The 13,011-nt window shown below is 41.3% G+C and overlaps 1 protein-coding gene across 1 annotated transcript in view; it reads right to left on the bottom strand.

Moving 5' to 3' along the window:
- The window catches only part of LOC112219013 (polypeptide N-acetylgalactosaminyltransferase 18-like), a 70,586-nt gene that overhangs the window by 23,309 nt on the left and 34,266 nt on the right, over positions 1-13,011 (bottom strand). Inside the window, exons 4-10 of the mRNA XM_042301690.1 lie at positions 12,598-12,781; positions 9,727-9,924; positions 9,188-9,302; positions 7,334-7,519; positions 6,861-6,998; positions 4,824-4,919; positions 748-912 (exon numbers count right to left, since the gene is read on the bottom strand). Coding sequence (XP_042157624.1) covers positions 748-912; positions 4,824-4,919; positions 6,861-6,998; positions 7,334-7,519; positions 9,188-9,302; positions 9,727-9,924; positions 12,598-12,781 — 1,082 coding nt within the window. The remainder of the gene's footprint in view (positions 1-747; positions 913-4,823; positions 4,920-6,860; positions 6,999-7,333; positions 7,520-9,187; positions 9,303-9,726; positions 9,925-12,597; positions 12,782-13,011) is intronic.

The following is a 13,011-nucleotide window of genomic DNA, read 5'->3' as shown; positions in this document are numbered from 1 at the left end:
CCTCCCAAGAGGCAGCCCCACAGCTTATGATCAAACAGCCACCGACTACTTTCTTTAGAATGGTAGTCCACTACGGTGAAATAGGTATTTCATGGAATGATCGGGTGAATACTAACCAACCACTTTCCATTCTTCAGTAACTACTACTTAAGATTTCTAAATATGAAGTTTTTACTTCCACCATTACTCATTCTTCATTTCAGAGTCTTTGACTAAACTTTCCTTTCAACTATTAAAAATGAAGGAGCCCTTATTTGAACCTTGAGGAACACCTAATGGTGATGCTCTCAAAAATATAAAAAGGACAAAGAAGTACATTTCACATGTGATTTTTTGACAGCAGGGTGACATTAGGGTGAGATTTAATGCCATCGTCTGCAGTGGAGAAGATGCAAAGTCATTAGGCGATGTTCATTGTTCTCCACGGAGAGGATCTATTGTGTTTAATGAGACAGGGTCCAATGTTCCACTTTGGCTTTTCATATGGTGCGAATGGTTTTTTTGTGACACTCCGTAATGTGAAACAAGGCCACTTGAGTGCGGGCTGGTGAACCACACTCTCAACCCACTAACAGAACCACTCTTCACATCTGCTCCTCTCCTTCAAATGCTCAACAGCCCAGTGCAGTGCCTTATTAGCCTGGTTCATCTACCACATATGTAACTTTGTTTGTGACTAACTCGATACCCATCTGAACTGTACAGTGAATCTACATTCTCATGAGAGAAGACAGGATTAGCCTTTACCTGAGTAAACTGCCAGGCGAGTTTCATGCGCTTGGCTGTGGCGTAGCTGCACTCCAGGAGCCGTGGCCGACTGTTCACATCCACCAGGCACTTGTTGTCATCGTCGTCGATGGTGGGGCTCAGGACCCCCAGGTGTAGCTGCTGCGTGTTCGTGTAGTACACGTTCTAGAGAAGTACCAGATGAGTGTCAAGTAAAAATAACGATTAGTAACAAGGAACAGAAATGCTATGCATCTGAATGGAGGGACTGAATGCAAGCATCAGGGAGATAATTGGGTGGAATGATGTTTGTCTTTTGCAAACAAGACATTTAGAAAATCAATTATCCCAACGTAAAGCAATATTGAGCCTTTAAGCTGTGATCCTGTACCCTGAAATAGTTCAGCAGACGGGGGACACAGTGATAATAGTGGTTATTAAACATGATCTATAGATTTCCATTCCAACTGAAATCTTAATCTCCATTCAGAGCTGGTGACAGAATCTCATTCATTACCTGCCAGGTTCTTTGATAGGTCCTAATTGTGTGTATTGCAATAAAGACACAGCTGTCAAGAAGGCAAAGCAACGGCCTATCACGAAAATACCTTTTCCCATTTTAGCAACCATTAAGTGTATATGTTTTGACCATGACAGCTTGCTTTCTAGGGTTACACCCAGTGGAAGGTCATTAGTAAAAACAGAAAACAATAATGGCCTTAGCCGGCTGCCCTGCTGTACAGCACACAACTGAATTTGCATGATAGGCCTAGAATTTCATTTAAAGTACTCCTGAGCTTTTTTACTATCATTATTTATATAGGTTATTTGTCCCATAGTATAGTTTCTTCATTTGGTTTAGTTATGTGATTTATTTAATTGACTGTATGTTTCCTAGTCTGCTGTGTTGTCAAACCTATTTGCTATTCCCTTTGCCTCAACCTCTCAGCCATACAGTTTTTCAATTCATCATCTATCCATGGGGATTTGGCAGTTCTAACAGTCACTTTTTTGATCCGTGTATGCCTATCAGTCAACAGAATAAGTGGTTTCATAAATGCTTCAAGTGCAGCATGAGGATGTTCCTCATTACACACCTGACCAACCAAATTTTTTTTGACATTCGACATAGGAATCATTGCAAAACCTTGTATGATCGTTTACACACAATTTTAGGTACAGTCTTTCAATCTCTCATGGCTCAAAGTGGAAGAGAGTTTGACTTAATCCCTACTTGTTTTTGTAAGAAGTGTTGACAAGCTGAATGCACCGAGCTGTCTGTTTAAATGACTAGCACACAGCGTGGACACCCATGCATACCCCACAAGACATGCCACCAAAGGTCTCTTAACAATCCCCAAGTTCAGAACAGACTATGGGAGGAGCACAGTACTACATAGAGCCTTAACTACATAGAACTCTATTCCACATCAGGTAACTGATGCAAGCAGTAAAATCGTACACACAAAAAAAATCTGGTAAAAATACACCATATGGAACAGCGGGGACTGTGAGACACACACAAAGGTACAGACACATGCATACGCACACAAGAGCTAGCACACACACACACGTATATTGTAATATTGTTGAATGGTGGTATTATACATGTTGTATTGTAGATATGTAGAGGTGTAATAAATGTTATGATGTACTGTTTTATCTTTTGTTTCGTATGTAATGTAAGTACCTTAATGTGATTGGACCCCAGGAAGCGTATCTGCTGCCTTTGCAACAGCTAAATGGGGATCACTAAGAAATACAAATACAAATCTACTTGCCCAGAGTCAAATTAACTTGTGAATAGCGTTTTCATGTATCTGTGTCCAGTATGAAGGAAGTTAGAGGTAGTTGTGAGCCAATGCTAACTAGCTTTAGCGCAAAGACTGGAAGTCTACGGGTATATCCTAGCATGCTACACCCATAGACTTCCAGTCATTGTGCTAATGCTAAAATCCTGAAGTATCCCTTTAAAGATTAATCAAAAATGATTTCTACGTTTTTAAACTGAGCCGTGTGGAACAGAGAGTGTGAGTGTGTCTGAACCACCGACGAGAGTGTGTCTGAACCACTACTCATTGCGAGAAGAGCCTTCATCCCGATGAGGATTTGTACATAACACAGCCAACATTTATTAATCCCTCTTCAATGAACTCTGCAAGGGCTTCATAGCAAATTGAAACCCTCCATCTTTCGCCTGCTGACGCAGTCGCTTTCTGTTCATTTGCCAGGCAAGGAAGAGATGCGGTCTCTACTATAATCAGAACCAACTCCTACATACTTCATTATAAACACAAATTTCACACAAATAATAGATACCATATCGTTGCTGTCTGATGAAAAACTTGTAACTCAATATTTATTTTACATTTATTAAAACCACTAACTCCCCTCAATGTACTCTGTACATTTCATAATTATAATTGTATGATCATTAATGGGAAAATATGTTTTTATATATTTCCTGAAAAGTTTATTAAGGTGATAAGAGATGTTCATGAGACAGCGACGATATCATGTAAATGTAATTAGCAACAGTAATGTAAAGTAACTTTCAACAGGTATGACTGAGATGACTGAAAACAACCACCTTTGGTACTACAGTGTAGAGCAAACCAGTAAAGATAGAATAACCAATTTAATACACTTGTTTCCTGTACTAAGGTATACCTTCCGCTCTCTGCAGTAACCTGTAGAGTGCTCTTTGATAAGATCCTTTGATAAGCAATATGGATCCCTAAAGTGTCCTCACCAGTGATGGAAAAAGTACCCAATTGCCATACTTTAGTTAAAGTATAGATACTTAAGTAAAAGTGAGTCCATTTTCTTGTTTTTAAAATGTACAGATAGCCAGGGGCAGACTCCAACACTCAGACATAATTTACAAATTATGCATTTGTGTAGTGAGTCCACCAGATCAGAGGCAGTAGGGATGACCACGTGTTCTCTTGATAAGTACGTTATTGGACCATTTTCCTGTCCTGCTGAGCATTCCAATGTAACAAGTACTTTTGGGTGTCAGTACTTTACGCCACTGCTCCACACACACAAACACACGTTCAGTGCCAATTGGAGCTTAATCTCCATACAGTCTAGAGGGTCTGGTCTCCTAGGTAACACCAGTTCTAATGAGGAACACTGGGAGATGTACAAATGAGGATCCCTGCTGAGAGGGGAGAATCTCCTGGTGGCATGGCAGCCCATCTGTTCCCACAAGAAACACCCTTCTACCTCCTCAATAATAGACAGGCCATCACTATCTAATTAGTTCCTGGTCCCTGACATTCACCACCATTCCCCTCCATACCCAGATAATGCTCTGATAGAGTTTGTATAGGCCTACACACTCCATTGTAGTACAGATGCAGAGGACATGTGCTGCTATTTGGCTTGGCTTCAGCCTGCATACCCAATGTAATACATTATCTTCTCTCAGTTTGTATTCTACAGTAAATCCTGTAGAGTTACTGTCTAGAACTAAACTGCATTTTGGACCCAGCAGCTTAACAATTGATAATCGCATATCTTGGGTTTCAGCAAAAATATATAAAAAGTTATGCATAATAAGTGTATTTTCTTACATGAGCTAAATGTCTCAGGGATAAAATGAACATTTATTGTGACAGTGAGAGAGAAGTGTTCACGCAGCAGTTCGGAGAGACCCAGTAGCTGGGTATGACCCAGAGAGAAGCCAAAGGTTTAACATTTCAGGCACCAATCAATTATATTGACTTCTGACAACAGAGATGCGGTACTAGACTGTCTTGTTGCAATTATAAATTATTCAATGTGAATATGTAGACGGACAAACAAAATTGTTATTTTTTGCTGTAAAATCCAGCACATTACAAAGTAGTAAAAAGGGACAAGTAGTATAAAAGCACTATGCATTTAGAAACATTAATACCTTTTCCAAAAGCTTTTATATTGAAAAAGACAAGGAAATAAGGATGAATATCCTGAGTCATAGTTCGAGCAAGGATCTTATTTTAAGTGGGGCAAAAACCTAGTAATTCAGTAATTGCTGTGGCATATACATTAGGACCAGGACAAAATTGGTAGTGAACTTACAGATGGAGGGGTCAGAGGGCACTCACCTGTGGTGTCATCCCATGACAGACGTACAGGATGGGGATGTTGTCCAAGTCAGGCCCCTGGTCTAGACACAGGTCACTCCTCAGAGCATTCTTCAACTGGAGGAGACAGAGGAGGAAAATCAAGGCTGTTCCAACCACATAACCATGGGGCAGGGATGGAGACGGATTAAGGATGCAGAAGTTATCGCTCTCCATGCGATAACAGACAATCTGTTTCGTAAAAGCACTTAAACTGTGCCTTCTTCTGTCTGGCCAACGACAACGGTTAATTAGTCTGTTAATGATAGAATGACACAGCACACAACTGGTCTGTGTGACGAAGAGTTTGACAAATGGAAGCACTTTAGGCTAAATACAGAGAACACAATAGTTGAAACAATTGTTTTTCATTATCCTCACATCAACAAGGGAAGAAATATGTTTTGCAACTAAATAAATGGGATGCCATTAGTCCTGCGGAATCTGTTTGACAACAAATTGAGTCACATTTTAGAGCGACATCTACAAAAATAAATAATCACACTTTTTAATATGATAGTGTAATAAATGTTATTGTTATGATAATATCACTCTCAATGCACTATTATTCACTTCAGCTTTAAGATAACTATCATTGGTCAAATATGTATTCGTCAAATGTGTTTCAAGAAGTTGTTTTGATAGCAATGCCTTCATAGTCATATTCCCAGCTTGACTCCCACACATGCTGAGTAGTGTCATGATCACACATCAAACATTTCTAACACAGTTGTGATGTGCTCATCAAACAACCAAGCAAAGCACTAGAGGGTTCGTCAAGTTATTTTTGGACCGTTTTATTACTCATGTTTAAATACAACTGACCTTCAACCTTTCATTGCTTCAGTGGAGGTATGTCCTCAAGCTGTGGCTTGAAATGGACTCCTATGACAGTAATGTTCTTGCTAAGATATTTCAAAAGACTGTTTCAGCATGAACAGTATGTGGGTCGTTCCACCAATTCGGTGCCTTTTAAGAAGTGTAAATTTGTCCCAAAAACTTTAGATTTCACCTCATTTTAACATTCTGTCATGAAAAGGACATGTTCAACTTCATGAAAAAAACACGTTTCCCCATCAAGAGTTTAAAACACGAAAAATGACTACAGTAAGTGGCTATTAAGTGACAAATAAAGTAACAGGTTAGACTGTAACAAGGTTGACAATTTCATCTTAAATCAGCTACAAATCCCCTCGAGACAGGGGGAATGAAAGCTTGTTTTGTGGAACAGGGAGTGGCAATTGAATGCAAGTGAACATTCTTTTTTCAATTGCTAATACATTTCTAGCCTGTCTATCTATGGGATACAGGGTTGGCGTGTTATATGCTCGACTCGCTCAGTTCAGCACAAAACACACTTGAATATGACCAAGAGTATAACCAGCTTACTTCCTTCTACAATATGATTTGACTATACGATGTTCAATGTTTCTTTCGAAATAGGTATTTAAAAAGGAAGTTTCACCATATTAAAAAGAGTTCAGTTCTAGTAACAGGGTTGACCTTAAAATGAGGGTCAGACATAGATTAAGAACTAATCACATTAAATAAATAATCATCTCCAGAAATTACTGTCAAAGGAACAAAATAACTAGGGCTTTACAATGATGGTGAAACTTGGAGACATTTTGGGGTTAAGTGGGTTGAAATCTTCCTAGAAGTAACACAGGGTTGCTGAATTTCGGCGCTTCAGTAAGCCATTTCATAAAAATAAAAAATCTGATTGATTGAATTCTCCATGTGGTCTATATTAAAAAGGGCACTTAATATAACAGGCTTTAAAATTCAGTATTGGTCCACAATGTCTACTTAAAATATCAAAGGGACACAAGGCACTCTTTTCATGAAATGACTCATGCACGTTCTTACCTCACATTATCAGCACAATATAGCATGACTTTCTATGATAAGTGACATTGTCATATGAGGTGATACGCTGCACATGTATGGTACAGCCATCTTGTGCTATTTTGGAAAAGAAACAAAGGCTGAGATGTACAGATATCATAACATACTCACCACTCCATAGGCAACTGTGTCACTGTAGGTTCTCATCTCAGAGTAGATGTTGGCCAAGAACCAGCTGAAAGATTTACACAGCAGTCTGTTTCTCAAAGCCTTCCTCTCCGAGAGGTCCCCTATGTCAATCCCCGAGTTCTAGAAATAGACACACCAACACATGGATACCACAGGTGGATGGTGGCACCTTAATTGGGTGGTTCATAGTAAGGACTGGAACAGAGTAAATGGAACAGTATCAAACAGGTGTTTGATACCGTTCTATTCACTCCCTTCCAGCCATTATCATGAGCCAGCCTCCCCTCACCAGTCTCCTGTGATGGATACCCACATGTCATAACGTATCATTAAATAAAACATTTATGGAATCCAAGTTTAGACTGAATTGACTAGGGCCTGGATTATTTTCTGCTCAGGTCACATGGTCAGGAGGGTTGGATAATGACCCACTCTAAGGAGGCTGTGGTCTTTACCTGTAGGGGAACGTTCCAGGCCATGTAAACATGGTTCTTGTATTCGTCCATCCACACCTCGGCCACCCTAAGCGCATTCCGCCGCACATGAGCAGTCAGGTCTTGAGTGTAGGGCTTGTGAGCACGCTCGATATGCGCTATCCGAGAACAGGGCAAAACCTCCACACTGCCCCCACATTGCCATACCTGGAGTTACATACAGAGTCCAAATAACATATTTCAAAAGAGGTAGGAAGTTGAGTATAGACTTGGAAGTGTACAGAGCTCAGTAGTGAACACAGGGTTAGATGTAAGGAAGTCAGGGTCAGTAAATTATCTGTCATATAAAGATGGTCTACCACATCTCACACAAACTTTTGGACTACTGTAGAGCTACCACGTCTCCAAACATCTTTTACAAATCACCATATTTTGTAAAGGAACTTACTGTGAAGGGTTATGAGGAGCTATTATTTAGCATATCGTGTAGCCTGTGTGTATGAGAGAGAGAAAGTCAAAGAGAGTGAGAGATGGTGTGTGCAAGAATCTTCTTTCATCCTCCAATATTCTCCTGCTGGGTAGAGCCCCAAGAGCTCTTCCTTTACTTTCTCTCAGAGGAAAATCCTTCTCATGGGGATTATACGGAGCATGTGCCTACTGTTTTTGACAGGAGACAACTGTATCGCCAGACAACATTACACCTGGCTGTACATGGGTGTGGAAGGTATAAGGAAGTGTCCAGGACTAGAAATATCAGTTATTATGAGTGCTAAATTGTTTCACCCACCTGTTCATGGTCATAAACTAAACACACAACTTGGTCAGGAACTCAAAGGAAAAGTTAGCTAACCGCGATTTAATCAGAAAATGACTGCCTGCTGAGATAAGATTCTAAAGTAATCTAATTGGAGAAAAAAAAAATCAGCAGTAAATATACAGTGGGAAAATAGACATAATAAAGATAGACCTATAAATAAAGTCTTTATTAAAGCATAACATGTGTTTATGGGGTACCAGGGAGGAAGCATTGGTAGAAAAACACAAATCCCATTACTGATGATTCCCCTTGTTTTGGCAGGCCTAAATAGAACTATTCACTACGGGAGATGTTATGCCCTGTGGAAAGAAGTGTAATTCCGGATTCCGTTAACAAAATTCCTCATTTACATTGACAACACTGATTATCCATGACTTGAGTTTCTGTTATCTGCAAAGAGAGGGGATTACGTATGCACTCACACACAGAGCCTGTTAAGACAGGCTATGCTTTTCCTGTACTGTACTGAAAATAAACTCCAGCACCCTGATAATCGTGATTCTCCACAGATTCAATGGATCTTTATACCAACATCTGGTCTCAATAGGGTTATACACTACATGGCTAAAAGTATGTGGACACCTGCTCGTCGAACATCTCATTCCGTAATCATGGGCATTGATATGGAGTTGGTCCCCCTTTGCTACTATAAACATGCATGTATGTCCCATAGTAATTAGGGTTCGTCTAAGTGTATTTTTTATATACTTTCAGATCTATGGCTATATGTAAGTGTGCAAGTCGCTGAGCTGGTCGAGTTTCAGCACACCATGGGGGAAGGTGGGGGTTCCTGACACACTGCAGCTCCTCCCATGGCCCATCTGGAGGAGTGCTGAGCTGACTGGTTGTGTCTGCCAGCAACATACAGTAGTGCAGCAGTGGATTATTACACACACTAACGCGTTTAAGAGTCCTCAAATCCTAACTTGAAATCTGGGCATGTACGTAACAGACTTGTGTAAATTACTCATCGATGTCAATGGGGGACCGATCTCAAGTTAGGATTTGGCTCGATTTAAACATATTATTGAGCTGATTATAATTTGCACTCCACTCACCCTGATGCCAAGCTCCACATTCTCTCCACCATAGACTTCCATTCCCTCATCCAATAGACCAATCTTCTCAAAGTACTTCCTGTCCACCACAAAACAGCCAATTAGAGCTGGGCTCCTGGTACAAAGATGGCAAAAGAGAGAGAAAGTCATTTATGCGCTTTAGTTCTGTGAACTACTTCCTAGTACTTTGCTCATTTATTTGTAACACTAAGTGCTCAGCTGAAGATTATGCACATTTGATTTCATGATAAACATTTGTTTTCAATAATAACCCTACAAGGTTGTTTGACTATTCCTTTTTTTCTGTAAAGAATAAGCATGATTTTCTGTATCATGTTACTAAGTAAAGGCTGTCCAGAAACAAAAAGCTTTCATCTACATCAAACTGATGCAACAGGTTCACACACATAGTTCTTACATTGTTCTGTTATCAAAATCAAAAACTAAACAACATGTGGGTTTCTCAATGTCAACAGAAACAGTGCCAGTGAAATAGCAGAAGACAACAGTTGAGTGTTAAAGTCTTAGCTGACAGCAACCTGATAGGGGCGGTGGTGTTGTGCTGGGTCCACCAGGTTTTGGGCGGATTCAGGTAGCGACACCACAGCTCCCAGTCGAAGCCCTGAGCAGACAGTGGATACTCCTCGATCTCAAACGTGTCATACTTGATGTTGTCAAACGACGGTGAGATGATGCGCGTTCTGTCCTCTTTGATCCTGAGCAGGATGGGCTCGGCCCTGTTGGGAAGACAAGGCATGGTGGGACGTTCTGAAGCTTTGAGATACATTGTGTCTTTTTCCAATGAAACCGAAATGAGGGACAACACCTTTCACCATACATTTTTCATCACTTCCCTAACATCACAGGAAAGATGGGGGGAAACAGTGGGAATGTGGGACATTCATCCTGCCCACTGATTGTTAATGGCTCCTTATGAGTTCTTGTCCTATGGCTATAGGTTACAGTATTCCACGCCACACACAGAATGTGAGATGTGTTGATTTGGTGGGTGAAACAAATTAGGTTGGACAAAGCGTATTACCATGTACAGTGCATTTGGAAAGTATTTAGACCCAATCTACATACAATACATGACAAAGCAAAAACAGGTTTATAAATTTTAGCAAATGTATTAAAAAAAGGAAATATCACATTTACATATGTATTCAACCCTTTACTCAGTACTTTGTTGAAGCACCTTTGGCAGCGATTACAGCCACGAGTCTTCTTGGGTATGACGCTACAAGCTTGGCACACCTGTATTTGGGGAGTTTCTCCCATTATTCTCTGCAGATCCTCTCAAGCTCTTTCAAGTTGGATGGGGAGCGTTACTGCACAGCTATTTTCAGGTATCTCCAGAGATGTGCGAGGGGGTTCAAGTCCGGGCTCTGGCTGGGCTACTCAAGGACATTCAGAGACTTGTTTCCGAAGCCACTCTTGCGTTGTCTTGGCTGTGTGCTTAGGATTGTTGTCCTTTTGGAAGGTGAACCTTCACCCCAGTCTGAGGACCTGAGCAATCTGGAGTAAGATTTCGTCAAGGATCTCTCTGTGGGCCTCCTGAGTGGCACAGTGGCTTCCTCCGACACATTGGTGCGGCTGGCTTCCGGGTTACGCAGGCATTGTGTCAAGAAGCAGTGTGGCTTGGCTGTGTAGTGTTTCAGAGGAGGCACGGCTCTTGACCTTCGCCTCTAGAGTCCGTAAGGGAGTTGCAGCGATGGGACAAGACTAACTACCAATTGGATACCAAGAAATTGGGGAGAAAAAGTGAGTAAAAAAATAAAAAATAAAATAAGGATCTCTGTACTTTGCTCCGTTCATCTTTCCCAAGATCCTGACAAATCTCCCAGTCCCTGCCGCTAAAAAACATCACCACAGCTGCCACCACCATGTTTCACTGTTGGGATGGTGCCAGGTTTCCTCTAGATGTGACACTTGGCATTCAGGCCAAAGTGTTCAATCTTGTTTTCATCAAACCAGAGAATCTTGTTTCTCATGGTCTGAAAGTCCTTTGGGTGCCTTTTGGCAAACTCCAAGTGGCTGTCATGTGCCTTTTACTGAGGAGTGGCTTCTGTCTGGCCACTCTACCATAAAGGTAGAGTGCTGCAGAGATGGTTGGCCTTCTGGAAGGTTCTCCCATCTCCACAGAGGAACTCTGGAGCTCAGAGTCAAAGCCACAGTCAAGGAAATACACATCTTAACACATTTATACAGCAGTTTCCCGTGTGTATCAAGAATGGTCCTCCACCCAAAGGACATCCTGCCAACTTGACACAACTTTGGGAAGCATTAGAGTCAACATGGGCCAGCATCCCTGTGGAACGCTTTCGACACCTTGTAGATTCCACACCTTGACGAACTGAGGCTGTTCTAAGGGCAAAAGAGGGGGATGCAACTCAATATTAGGAAGGTGTCCTTAATGTTTTGGACACTCAATGTAGTTCTCCTCACTAAAAGGTAACTTGAAGTCTTGTTCATGGGAGTTTGAGTTTTCAATTTTAGACTAGATAAAACACGTCAAGATAGACAGAAAATCTGTTGTCGAATGGCACTACACATCATGTCCACAGCTCCTGATGATTGTAATGTACAGTAGCAGAGGTGCTAAATATAGCAGTCAGTCGCCCTCTGTCATTTAAAATGACAGACATTATTCAATCAATCATTAAAAATAACCATGTTAGATCTCCACAGGGCTTGCATATGTGTGTAATTACATTTGGAAAAGGATCCTCAGCAGACACACAAATAGCATCAAAGTTGTTTTTTGTACAAAAGGCCTCAGATCAATGTTAATATGAACAGCCAACCTGTAATTATATCAACATGTTTCTGTGCATAAAAGACAAGCCGAGAGCCTCATGTACTCTGCTTTTCAAGCACTGTCATCGCATTGAGGCAAATTACTTTATTGGTCGAAGACATTAAATCTGGTAGCTCTGAGAAGTGAGGAGACCTGTGTGTTCTGAGATCTGTGCCAAAGCACTTCAGGAGTAAGTGGGGTTATTTTGAATTGAGCCCAGGCTCTTCAGAGATATGTGCGTCGGTCGGCCTGTCAAGCTGTGGAGAGAATGATTAACAGGCACATCAACTCTGTCAGACAACAGGAAGCCCTGATACACTCGGTTGCCATGGACAACACATCTCATATCTCAACTCCAGTCAGCAGCACGTCAACCCTTTGAGCCCTAATGCCTTTAAGAGCTGAGGGCAGTCACATATTATTCTGACTGAAAACCCTCTACCTCATCTACCAAACTAGCTCTTTTAGGTAAAATCTCTTAGGTAATGACTGAGAAAATGCAGCACATATCAATTCTACCGCACTTGCATCAAATATCATAAATGGGCACACAAGGTTTTTAGCTGTTGGACAGATGGGCACATACACATATGGCATCCCAGTCCCTTACCATCCAATGTTGAACTCCACGTGGGCATCGAACAGGGCCACGACGGGTGCGCTGGCGGCCCTCCACCCACTGACCCGGGAGCGGATCAGTCCCTCCTGCTTGTCGTGACGGACCAGTTTGATGAAGTCTGGCCGCTGGGAGTTGGTCTCCTTCACAAAGTGTTGAAGGTTCTCCTTCAGCTCAGCTATAGAAACAGTCGTATATGGATTTGTATAAGCATGAAACACTGGGAAGCTTTGAAACAGTGTGTAGGTATTTCTCATTATGTCTTATAAAAGCCTACACCTGTGAAATCTGCTGAAGGTATGTACAGTGTAGACTACCTAGGACCATCAACTAAACACACTTTTGAAATGTGCTTTACAGCCCGAAGTGCCATCTATTCCACATTCCATGGTGTAAAGGGTATTTCAA

Source organism: Oncorhynchus tshawytscha, linkage group LG19, assembly GCF_018296145.1.
Source record: "Oncorhynchus tshawytscha isolate Ot180627B linkage group LG19, Otsh_v2.0, whole genome shotgun sequence".
In the NCBI taxonomy this organism is placed as follows: domain Eukaryota; kingdom Metazoa; phylum Chordata; class Actinopteri; order Salmoniformes; family Salmonidae; genus Oncorhynchus; species Oncorhynchus tshawytscha.
This window is presented reverse-complemented; position numbering and strand designations above follow the sequence as displayed.